We start from the raw sequence: 12,714 nt of genomic DNA, 5'->3' as shown, positions 1-12,714 counted from the left end.
GAAAATACACAGAAGAGAGGAGATGAAGGCTGAGTGAATGAAGACAATAATAATAAATATTATTATTATTTAACCATTATAATAATTATCATTACTATTATTAAATTATTGTTATTATGAGGATAATTATAATTATTATTATCATTATTTAATCATTATAATATATGTCATTACTATTATTCAATTATTATTATGATGAGTATAATTAACAATAATAATAATAATTATTATTATTATTATTATTATCGATCACCAGACCCCCCTCTAGTGGGTGTGTTTGACTCTGAGCCGTTTCACACCACTGAAAAACAAACAGGAAAAGATATCTGTCTCATCCTTACATTCCTCTTCTCTACTGTCCACACCTCTTTCTCCTGACCTCCACCACGCTCTGAAACCAGCGTTCTTCTTCTCCTGACCTCCACCACGCTCTGAAACCAGCGTTCTTCTTCTCCTGACCTCCACCACGCTCTGAAACCAGGGCTCTTCTTCTCCTGACCTCCACCACGCTCTGAAACCAGCGTTCTTCTTCTCCTGACCTCCACCACGCTCTGAAACCAGCGTTCTTCTTCTCCTGACCTCCACCACGCTCTGAAACCAGCGTTCTTCTTCTCCTGACCTCCACCACGCTCTGAAACCAGCGTTCTTCTTCTCCTGACCTCCACCACGCTCTGAAACCAGCATTCTTCTTCTCCTGACCTCCACCACGCTCTGAAACCAGGGTTCTTCTTCTCCTGACCTCCACCACACTCTGAAACCAGCGTTCTTCTTCTCCTGACCTCCACCACGCTCTGAAACCAGCGTTCTTCTTCTCCTGACCTCCACCACGCTCTGAAACCAGGGCTCTTCTTCTCCTGACCTCCACCACGCTCTGAAACCAGCGTTCTTCTTCTCCTGACCTCCACCACGCTCTGAAACCAGCGTTCTTCTTCTCCTGACCTCCACCACGCTCTGAAACCAGGGCTCTTCTTCTCCTGACCTCCACCACGCTCTGAAACCAGCGTTCTTCTTCTCCTGACCTCCACCACGCTCTGAAACCAGCATTCTTCTTCTCCTGACCTCCACCACTCTCTGAAACCAGCATTCTTCTTCTCCTGACCTCCACCACGCTCTGAAACCAGGGCTCTTCTTCTCCTGACCTCCACCACGCTCTGAAACCAGCGTTCTTCTTCTCCTGACCTCCACCACGCTCTTAAACCAGCATTCTTCTTCTCCTGACCTCCACCACGCTCTTAAACCAGCATTCTTCTTCTCCTGACCTCCACCACGCTCTTAAACCAGGGCTCTTCTTCTCCTGACCTCTGGAGAACCTGGGTTGGAGTATCCCCAGTACCGAGGGTCATCAGCACGACTCTAACTCTGGGTATCAAACACTTCAGCACTCACTGGCTCTGATTGGAGGAGGATCTTCACCAAAACTAAAACAAAAACCAGTTAAACTAAGACAGCCCCCTTTTAGATCCGGACCCTGAAGAAGATCCAGGTCACTGAAAACACTGATGCTAAAAGCAGACTAGAGCGGGGCTTCTCCACAGATTAAAACTAAACTAATCGAACATTAGTGGCACTGTCGACCTCTGTGGACAAAACTTTATTCTGAAAAACAAAAAACTTTTATTTTTAGAAAATATTGAGTAGAAGGAATCTAAGGGATTAATATAACTAATCTGAGCAGATATTATCCCCTTAATAAAAATAAATAAGTCTTTTAAAAAATAATTTTCTATCATAATTTTACTGTAAATGAACTGAGAGTGTGAATTCCTCCTCAGTGACAGAGTTTCTCTGAAGGGTTCAGGGATTTCAAATCGGCGCCTTAAATCTTCAGGTTTCTTTTAAACTCTCTGGATTCTCTCTGATAACATGTATGGATCATGTTTTCCACGATAATATCACGCCGTTAATAGATCCCTTCCTGGACTTTAAGAACTCTAAAAGAGGTCACACAAACATTAACCCAGCAGACAGACGGGGCCAAAGGTCTGCAGCAGAAACATCTAGAACAACACCAGCGCTCAGATTTACAGCACAGAGAACCAGCAGGAACACTACACCCACATTTATGATGACTAGGCCGCCATGTTTGGATTTTCTCCAACGCCAGCGCTACACCTACACTCTTAAATGGCGTCTGAGCACCCGTTAGAGAAGACGGTTTGGTAAGAGGCAGGGGTCAAATCAAAACTGGTTAAATCATAAAAGATACAGAAAAATACCTAAAATAACACCTATAAAGCATTTATGTCCACATGTTTGATGACTGGTTTAAATGTCTTGTTTTTAAGTTTTACTGGAAAGGTGGTCTTGAGTGCTTTAAGATGCCTATAAAAAAAAACATTTATCAGTATTATTATTGTTGTTTTATTATTATTATCGTTATATTTTAGTAGAAGTAGTATTATTATTGTTGATTTAGTTGTTATTATTATTATTATTATTATTATTTTGATTATTACTTTATTATTTTGATTATTTTATTATTTTATTATTATCATTTATATTATTTTATTATTATTATTATAATCATTATTTTATTGTTATTTATTTTATTATTATTTTTATTCTATAATAATGATAATAATAATTATTATATAATTATTATATGATAATGATAATTATTATTATTATATTATTATTTTATTTTTTAATCTATTTTTAATTATTATTATTTGTATTATAATTTTTTTATTTTAATTATTATTTTATTTTTATTATTATTATTATTATTTTCATTTATAATTATAATTATAATTATTTTATTTTATTATTTTTATTGTTATAAAATAATAATAATTGTTATTTATAATCATAATTATAACAATAATTATTATTATTTATTTTATTTATAATTATAATAATAATTATTATTTGGGCAGATGAAGAGGAGAACTCTGTGGGGACCAGCCAAAGTGGGCCATGAAGGTCATCAAAATACTGACCTATTATAAAGGACGTCTGTGTTGACAATACTTTTTATTTCAAGCTGAATAGTAATATGAATAATAATGTTAGTGGTGTTAAACCTAGAACATTATTTATCTTTAGAAGCACAGAGAGGATGTTGGAGCCGGTCAGAGACTCTCTGAGGCGCCGCGGCGGCAAACATCACAGCGAGGTGTGAGCGTGTGTGCTGAGTAAATGTTTGTGCTGAGTTCATAAATCACTTCAAGCTTTATCTTAGACTAGGCTGGAGCGTGGATTTACTCGTCGATCAGCTCAGTTATTCTCATTTTAAAGGACAAAATCATCCATGAGCACTCAGGAAAATACCAGAGTGGGTAAATGTTCTAGAAAAACAGGAAACGCTCTGGTACAGTGACGAGCTCTTCAGACTATCAGAGTTATTGATCCGTTATTAGAACAATCAGAGACTGCTGACAGGGCTGAAACGTGTCAGATTCATCAGTTAGCAGAGTCAGGTGGGCACCAGGCTGTCATGGGGGGTTTTTGTACTGTGATCCTCCTCTTCCTCACATCAGAACCAGGGCTCTGATAGGCTGCCTCCAGACTCTGGTTCAGATGTGGCTCCTGATGTTTCTGACCATGTGAACGGCACAAGATATCGGCCGCTTTTAAACCAGGTTCTAAACCAGATCCAGATCTGATCTTTAGGGGTTCAGCAGCAGTGTGAAAACACCAGACTGGATCAGGATGGAGGATCAGGGCCTGGAGGATCAGGGCCTGGAGGATCAGGGCCTGCAGAGCAGACTGGTGGACGACAGTCTGATACGGCAGGGAGCACTGTGATTGGAGACCAATGGGGGAGGGAATGTTGTAGTAGCTTTGATAACATCATCGTCAAAGGCAGGTGATGCAAAGGTTAATTGGCTTTGATCCACCTTTCCCTGATGGTAACAGCCTGTTATGCCCCCACCTCTCCCTCCTGGTAAAAGAATGTTATACATCCACCTTTCCCTGATGGTCACAGCTGTTATGCCCCAACCCTTCCCTGATGGTAACAGCCTGTTATGCCCCCACCTTTTCCTGATGGTAACAGCCTGTTATGCCCCCACCTCTCCCTCCTGGTAAAAGAATGTTATACATCCACCTTTCCCTGATGGTCACAGCTGTTATGCCCCTACCTTTCCCTCCTGGTAACAGCCTGTTATGCCCCAACCCTTCCCTGATGGTAACAGCCTGTTATGCCCCTACCTTTCCCTGATGGTAACAGCCTGTTATGCCTCCACCTTTCCCTGATGGTAACAGCCTGTTATGCCCCAACTTTGCCCTCCTGGTAAAAGAATGTCATACATCCACCTTTCCCCGATGGTAACAGCTGGTTATGCCCCCACCTTTCCCTGATGGTCACAGCCTGTTATGCCCCAACCCTTCCCTGATGGTAACAGCCTGTTATGCCCCCACCTTTCCCTGATGGTAACAGCCTATTATGCCCCCACCTTTCCCTGATGGTAACAGCCTGTTATGCCCCCACCTTTCCCTGATGGTAAAAGCCTGTTATGCCCCAACCCTTCCCTGATGGTAAAAGCCTGTTATGCCCCCACCTTTCCCTCCTGTTCACAGCTGTTATGCCCCTACCTTTCCCTCCTGGTAACAGCCTGCTATGCCCCCACCTTTCCCTGATGGTAACAGCCTGTTACGCCCCCACCTTACCCTGATTGTAACAGCCTGTTATGCCCCAAATTTGCCCTCCTGGTAAAAGAATGTCATACATCCACCTTTCCCCGATGGTAACAGCTGGTTATGCCCCCACATTTCCCTGATGGCCACAGAAGTTATGCCCCCAGTCTTTCCCTGATGGTAAAAGCCTGTTATGCCCCTACCTTTCCCTCCTGGTCACAGCTGTTGTGCCCCTACCTTTCCCTCCTGGTAACAGCCTGTTATGCCCCCACCTTTCCCTGATGGTAACAGCCTGTTACGCCCCCACCTTTACCTCCTGGTAACAGCCTGTTATGCCTCCACCTTTCCCTCCTGGTAAAAGCCTGTTATGCCCCTACCTTTCCCTCCTGGTAACAGCCTGTTATGCCCCTACCTTTCCCTCCTGGTAACAGCCTGTTATGCCCCCACCTCTCCCTCCTGGTAAAATAATGTTATACATCCACCTTTCCCTGATTGTCACAGCTGTTATGCCCCCACCTTTCCCTCATGGTAACAGCCTGTTATGCCTCCACCTTTCCCTGATGGTCACAGCCTGTTATGCCCCAACCCTTCCCTGATGGTAAAAGCCTGTTATGCCCCCACCTCTCCCTCCTGGTAAAAGAATGTTATACATCCACCTTTCCCTGATGGTCACAGCTGTTATGCCCCTACCTTTCCCTCCTGGTAACAACCTGTTATGCCCCCACCTTTCCCTGATGGTAACAGCCTGTTACACCCCCACCTTTCCCTCCTGGTAAAATAATGTTATACATCCACCTTTCCCTGATTGTCACAGCTGTTATGCCCCCACCTTTCCCTCGTGGTAACAGCCTGTTATGCCTCCACCTTTCCCTGATGGTAACAGCCTGTTATGCCCCAACCCTTCCCTGATGGTAAAAGCCTGTTATGCCCCCACCTTTCCCTGATGGTAACAGCCTGTTATGCCCCAACCTTTCCCTGATGGTAACAGCCTGTTATGCCCCCACCTCTCCCTCCTGGTAAAATAATGTTATACATCCACCTTTCCCTGATGGTAACAGCCTGTTATGCCCCAACCTTTCCCTGATGGTAACAGCCTGTTATGCCCCCACCTCTCCCTCCTGGTAAAAGAATGTAATACATCCACCTTTCCCTGATGGTAACAGCCTGTTATGCCCCAACCCTTCCTGATGGTAAAGCCTGTTATGCCCCACCTTTCCTGATGGTAACAGCCTGTTATGCCCCAACCTTTCCCTGATGGTAACAGCCTGTTATGCCCCCACCTCTCCCTCCTGGTAAAATAATGTTATACATCCACCTTTCCCTGATGGTAACAGCCTGTTATGCCCCCACCTCTCCCTCCTGGTAAAAGAATGTCATACATCCACCTTTCCCCGATGGTAACAGCTGGTTATGCCCCCACCTTTCCCTGATGGTCACAGCCTGTTATGCCCCCACCTTACCCTGATGGTAACAGCCTGTTATGCCCCCACCTTTCCCTGATGGTAACAGCCTGTTATGCCCCCACCCTTCCCTGATGGTAACAGCCTGTTATGCCCCCACCTTTCCCTGATGGTAAAAGCCTGTTATGCCCCCACCTTTCCCTGATGGTAACAGCCTGTTATGCCCCCACCTCTCCCTCCTGGTAAAATAATGTTATACATCCACCTTTCCCTGATGGTAACAGCCTGTTATGCCCCAACCTTTCCCTGATGGTAACAGCCTGTTATGCCCCCACCTCTCCCTCCTGGTAAAAGAATGTCATACATCCACCTTTCCCTGATGGTAACAGCCTGTTATGCCCCAACCCTTCCCTGATGGTAAAAGCCTGTTATGCCCCCACCTTTCCCTGATGGTAACAGCCTGTTATGCCCCAACCTTTCCCTGATGGTAACAGCCTGTTATGCCCCCACCTCTCCCTCCTGGTAAAATAATGTTATACATCCACCTTTCCCTGATGGTAACAGCCTGTTATGCCCCCACCTCTCCCTCCTGGTAAAAGAATGTCATACATCCACCTTTCCCCGATGGTAACAGCTGGTTATGCCCCCACCTTACCCTGATGGTAACAGCCTGTTATGCCCCCACCTTTCCCTGATGGTCACAGCCTGTTATGCCCCCACCTTACCCTGATGGTAACAGCCTGTTATGCCCCCACCTTTCCCTGATGGTAACAGCCTGTTATGCCCCCACCCTTCCCTGATGGTAACAGCCTGTTATGCCCCCACCTTTCCCTGATGGTAAAAGCCTGTTATGCCCCCACCTTTCCCTGATGGTAACAGCCTGTTATGCCCCAACCCTTCCCTGATGGTAAAAGCCTGTTATGCCCCCACCTTTCCCTGATGGTAACAGCCTGTTATGCCCCAACCTTTCCCTGATGGTAACAGCCTGTTATGCCCCCACCTCTCCCTCCTGGTAAAATAATGTTATACATCCACCTTTCCCTGATGGTAACAGCCTGTTATGCCCCCACCTCTCCCTCCTGGTAAAATAATGTCATACATCCACCTTTCCCCGATGGTAACAGCTGGTTATGCCCCCACCTTTCCCTGATGGTCACAGCCTGTTATGCCCCCACCTTACCCTGATGGTAACAGCCTGTTATGCCCCCACCCTTCCCTGATGGTAACAGCCTGTTATGCCCCCACCTTTCCCTGATGGTAAAAGCCTGTTATGCCCCCACCTTTCCCTGATGGTAACAGCCTGTTATGCCCCCACCTCTCCCTCCTGGTAAAATAATGTTATACATCCACCTTTCCCTGATGGTAACAGCCTGTTATGCCCCAACCTTTCCCTGATGGTAACAGCCTGTTATGCCCCCACCTCTCCCTCCTGGTAAAAGAATGTCATACATCCACCTTTCCCTGATGGTAACAGCCTGTTATGCCCCAACCCTTCCCTGATGGTAAAAGCCTGTTATGCCCCCACCTTTCCCTGATGGTAACAGCCTGTTATGCCCCAACCTTTCCCTGATGGTAACAGCCTGTTTTGCCCCCACCTCTCCCTCCTGGTAAAATAATGTTATACATCCACCTTTCCCTGATGGTAACAGCCTGTTATGCCCCCACCTCTCCCTCCTGGTAAAAGAATGTCATACATCCACCTTTCCCCGATGGTAACAGCTGGTTATGCCCCCACCTTTCCCTGATGGTCACAGCCTGTTATGCCCCAACCCTTCCCTGATGGTAACAGCCTGTTATGCCCCCACCTTTCCCTGATGGTAACAGCCTATTATGCCCCCACCTTTCCCTGATGGTAACAGCCTGTTATGCCCCCACCTTTCCCTGATGGTAAAAGCCTGTTATGCCCCAACCCTTCCCTGATGGTAAAAGCCTGTTATGCCCCCACCTTTCCCTCCTGTTCACAGCTGTTATGCCCCTACCTTTCCCTCCTGGTAACAGCCTGCTATGCCCCCACCTTTCCCTGATGGTAACAGCCTGTTACGCCCCCACCTTACCCTGATTGTAACAGCCTGTTATGCCCCAACTTTGCCCTCCTGGTAAAAGAATGTCATACATCCACCTTTCCCCGATGGTAACAGCTGGTTATGCCCCCACCTTTCCCTGATGGTAACAGCCTATTATGCCCCCACCTTTCCCTGATGGTAACAGCCTGTTATGCCCCCACCTTTCCCTGATGGTAAAAGCCTGTTATGCCCCAACCCTTCCCTGATGGTAAAAGCCTGTTATGCCCCCACCTTTCCCTCCTGTTCACAGCTGTTATGCCCCTACCTTTCCCTCCTGGTAACAGCCTGCTATGCCCCCACCTTTCCCTGATGGTAACAGCCTGTTATGCCCCAACCTTTCCCTGATGGTAAAAGCCTGTTATGCCCCCACCTTTCCCTGATGGTAACAGCCTGTTATGCCCCCACCTTTCCCTGATGGTAAAAGCCTGTTATGCCCCCACCTTTCCCTGATGGTAACAGCCTGTTATGCCCCCACCTCTCCCTCCTGGTAAAATAATGTTATACATCCACCTTTCCCTGATGGTAACAGCCTGTTATGCCCCAACCTTTCCCTGATGGTAACAGCCTGTTATGCCCCCACCTCTCCCTCCTGGTAAAAGAATGTCATACATCCACCTTTCCCTGATGGTAACAGCCTGTTATGCCCCAACCCTTCCCTGATGGTAAAAGCCTGTTATGCCCCCACCTTTCCCTGATGGTAAAAGCCTGTTATGCCCCCACCTTTCCCTGATGGTAACAGCCTGTTATGCCCCCACCTCTCCCTCCTGGTAAAATAATGTTATACATCCACCTTTCCCTGATGGTAACAGCCTGTTATGCCCCCACCTCTCCCTCCTGGTAAAAGAATGTCATACATCCACCTTTCCCCGATGGTAACAGCTGGTTATGCCCCCACCTTACCCTGATGGTAACAGCCTGTTATGCCCCCACCTTTCCCTGATGGTCACAGCCTGTTATGCCCCCACCTTACCCTGATGGTAACAGCCTGTTATGCCCCCACCTTTCCCTGATGGTCACAGCCTGTTATGCCCCCACCCTTCCCTGATGGTAACAGCTTGTTATGCCCCCACCTTTCCCTCGCTGAGGCTCCAGCCTTGCAGCCTTGATGTAATTCCTCCATGCATCCATATGAGCCAGGCTGAAGCTCCGCCCCCTGCTGCACACTTCCACCTTAAACATTTGGATCAAAACTGATCAGAATGAAAGAATAAATCCTAAAAGAGTTGATAAAAACCTGGACCGGTTGAGTCCGGCAACCTTGGGTTCCCCGAACAAACAGTAAAACCAGAGCAGAGTTCCTCTGCCGGAGCAGAAAGTCAGCCTGACACCCGACACCGAGCAGGAATGGCTGGATCAGCCGAGCCGAGGCCCCTAAAGCAGAGCTGCTCCAAAACTTCCAAACTGTTGTAAAAGCAGAATGTGAGAGGGAAAGGGGGTCCGGTTGGTGGATTCAGAACTCAGACTAAAACCTGGACCCTCTCTGTCAGCGCTAACTTTCCCTCTCTCTCTCTCTTTGTGCTCTGGCACCCTTGGGACATAAAAAGTGAACTTTGAGACCAGGACTCGGCTCGTCGTGGAGCTCGGCTCGGTCATTACTCGGTAGTTGTCGGTGTTACCGGAGCCTCCCGGTGCTGTGGAGGAAAAGCGGACGTACCGTGCGCCGCGGACAGCAGGCAGCTCCACAGCAGCAGCGCTGCGCCCATGTCTGCTCCGTCTGCTCCGTCTGCTCCTACAGCCGCTCCGTCCTCTCCATGGCGGCGTTCTCTCTCCTGGAGGAGTCAAGAAGATGTCCGCTGCTCCTGAACTCACCACGGCCTCTCCCCGGTCCGAATATCCGCTTATTAACGTGGATCTGCCTCCGGTTTGTGCGCGTGAGCCCCTCTGGATACTCTCCGTACTTTTCCCTCACTTCACGCGCTCGTGCTTCTTCATACTTTGGACTGTCGAGCTCGCGCACAGAGAGAAAAATAAAAAAAAGGGGGGGGGGCACGGAGGGGGGCGGGCGTGAAATGACGTCACCTGACACGAGGCCGCGAGGATGATTTATTTCTTTGATTTACGGTAGAAAATAATCAGAATAGAGACGTGAGGGTCACGTGGTCAAACAAACAACAACAACATCATGACCAAAATATAGACAACATTAAAAATATGAGTAATGGGACACAGGGAGGAGCCAACGGGGGCCAACGGGGGCCAACGGGGGCCCCACAGTGGGATGGATTATTCTTCAGCCTATTAAACTGTACACACTCTACCGTTAGAGACCGCTGTCTTTAAGCATTACCATGAAATATGGGCAATAATTAACAAACGATGTACCTGTTACCGAATGACAAGAGCTCTCTACATTTATTTAAAAATAAACAAAAGTACCTCATCAACACTCTCTGAATTTATTTAAAAATAAACAAAACTACCTCATCAACACTCTCTGAATTTATTTAAAAATAAACAAAACTACCTCATCAACACTCTCTGAATTTATTTAAAAATAAACAAAAGTACCTCATCAACACTCTCTGAATTTATTTAAAAATAAACAAAACTACCTCATCAACACTCTCTGAATTTATTTAAAAATAAACCAAATTACCTCATCAATGCTCTCTAAATTTATTCAGAAATAAACAAAATTACCTCATCAATGCTCTCTAAATTTATTTAAAAATAAACAAAATTACCTCATCAATGCTCTCTGAATTTATTTAAAAATAAACAAAAGTACCTCATCAACACTCTCTGAATTTATTTAAAAATAAACAAAACTACCTCATCAACACTCTCTGAATTTATTTAAAAATAAACAAAACTACCTCATCAACACTCTCTGAATTTATTTAAAAATAAACAAAACTACCTCATCAACACTCTCTGAATTTATTTAAAAATAAACAAAATTACCTCATCAACACTCTCTGAATTTATTTAAAAATAAACCAAATTACCTCATCAATGCTCTCTAAATTTATTCAGAAATAAACAAAAGTACCTCATCAACACTCTCTGAATTTATTTAAAAATAAACAAAACTACCTCATCAACACTCTCTGAATTTATTTAAAAATAAACAAAACTACCTCATCAACACTCTCTGAATTTATTTAAAAATAAACAAAACTACCTCATCAATGCTCTCTGAATTTATTTAAAAATAAACCAAATTACCTCATCAATGCTCTCTAAATTTATTCAGAAATAAACAAAATTACCTCATCAACACTCTCTGAATTTATTTAAAAATAAACAAAAGTACCTCATCAACACTCTCTGAATTTATTTAAAAATAAACAAAAGTACCTCATCAACACTCTCTGAATTTATTTAAAAATAAACAAAACTACCTCATCAACACTCTCTGAATTTATTTAAAAATAAACAAAAGTACCTCATCAACACTCTCTGAATTTATTTAAAAATAAACAAAACTACCTCATCAATGCTCTCTAAATTTATTCAGAAATAAACAAAATTACCTCATCAATGCTCTCTAAATTTATTTAAAAATAAACAAAATTACCTCATCAATGCTCTCTGAATTTATTTAAAATAAAAGAATTACCTCATCAATGCTCGATAAATTAATAAAAAAAATTAAACCATCCATGCTTTCAACATTTATTTAAAATAAACCTAATTACCTCATCAATGCTCTCTAAATTTATTTAAAATAAAAGAATTACCTCATCAATACTCTCTAAATTTATTTAAAAATAAACAAAATTACCTCATCAATGCTCTCTAAATTTATTTAAAAATAAACAAAATTACCTCATCAATGCTCTGATAAATTAAAAATAAACAAAAACTCATCATGCTTTCTGAATTTATTTAAAATAAACATAATTACCTCATCAATGCTCTCTAAATTTATTTAAAATAAAAGAATTACCTCATCAATACTCTCTAAATTTATTTAAAAATAAACAAAATTACCTCATCAATGCTCTCTAAATTTATTTAAAAATAAACCAAATTACCTCATCAATGCTCTCTAAATTTATTTAAAAATAAACCAAATTACCTCATCAATGCTCTCTAAATTTATTTAAAATAAAAGAATTACCTCATCAATGCTCTCTAAATTTATTTAAAAATAAACAAAACTACCTCATCAATACTCTCTAAATTTATTTAAAATAAAAGAATTACCTCATCAATGCTCGATAAATTAATAAAAAAAAAATTAAACCATCCATGCTTTCAACATTTATTTAAAATAAACCAAATTACCTCATCAACACTCTCTGAATTTATTTAAAAATAAACAAAACTACCTCATCAACACTCTCTGAATTTATTTAAAAATAAACAAAATTACCTCATCAATGCTCTCTGAATTTATTTAAAAATAAACAAAATCACCTCATCAATGCTCTCTGAATTTATTTAAAAATAAACAAAATTACCTCATCAATGCTCTCTGAATTTATTTAAAAATAAACCAAATTACCTCATCAATGCTCTCTGAATTTATTTAAAAATAAACAAAATTACCTCATCAATACTCTCTAAATTTATTTAAAAATAAACCAAATTACCTCATCAATACTCTCTAAATTTATTTAAAAATAAACCAAATTACCTCATCAATGCTCGATAAATTAATAAAAAAAATTAAACCATCCATGCTTTCAAAATTTATTTAAAATAAACCAAATTACCTCATCAAT

The 12,714-nt window shown here is 42.8% G+C and overlaps 1 protein-coding gene across 1 annotated transcript in view; it reads right to left on the bottom strand.

The window, feature by feature from the left end:
* The window catches only part of lrp5 (low density lipoprotein receptor-related protein 5), an 82,764-nt gene extending 72,780 nt beyond the window's left edge, over positions 1–9,984 (bottom strand). Inside the window, exon 1 of the mRNA XM_041796303.1 lies at positions 9,696–9,984. Coding sequence (XP_041652237.1) covers positions 9,696–9,744 — 49 coding nt within the window. The 5' untranslated portion in view covers positions 9,745–9,984. The remainder of the gene's footprint in view (positions 1–9,695) is intronic.
* Positions 9,985–12,714: the final 2,730 nt, after the last annotated feature.

Source organism: Cheilinus undulatus, linkage group 9 (genome assembly GCF_018320785.1).
Source record: "Cheilinus undulatus linkage group 9, ASM1832078v1, whole genome shotgun sequence".
NCBI lineage: Eukaryota > Metazoa > Chordata > Actinopteri > Labriformes > Labridae > Cheilinus > Cheilinus undulatus.
Note: the sequence above shows the minus strand (reverse complement) of the source record. Positions and strands in the feature narration are given on the sequence as shown.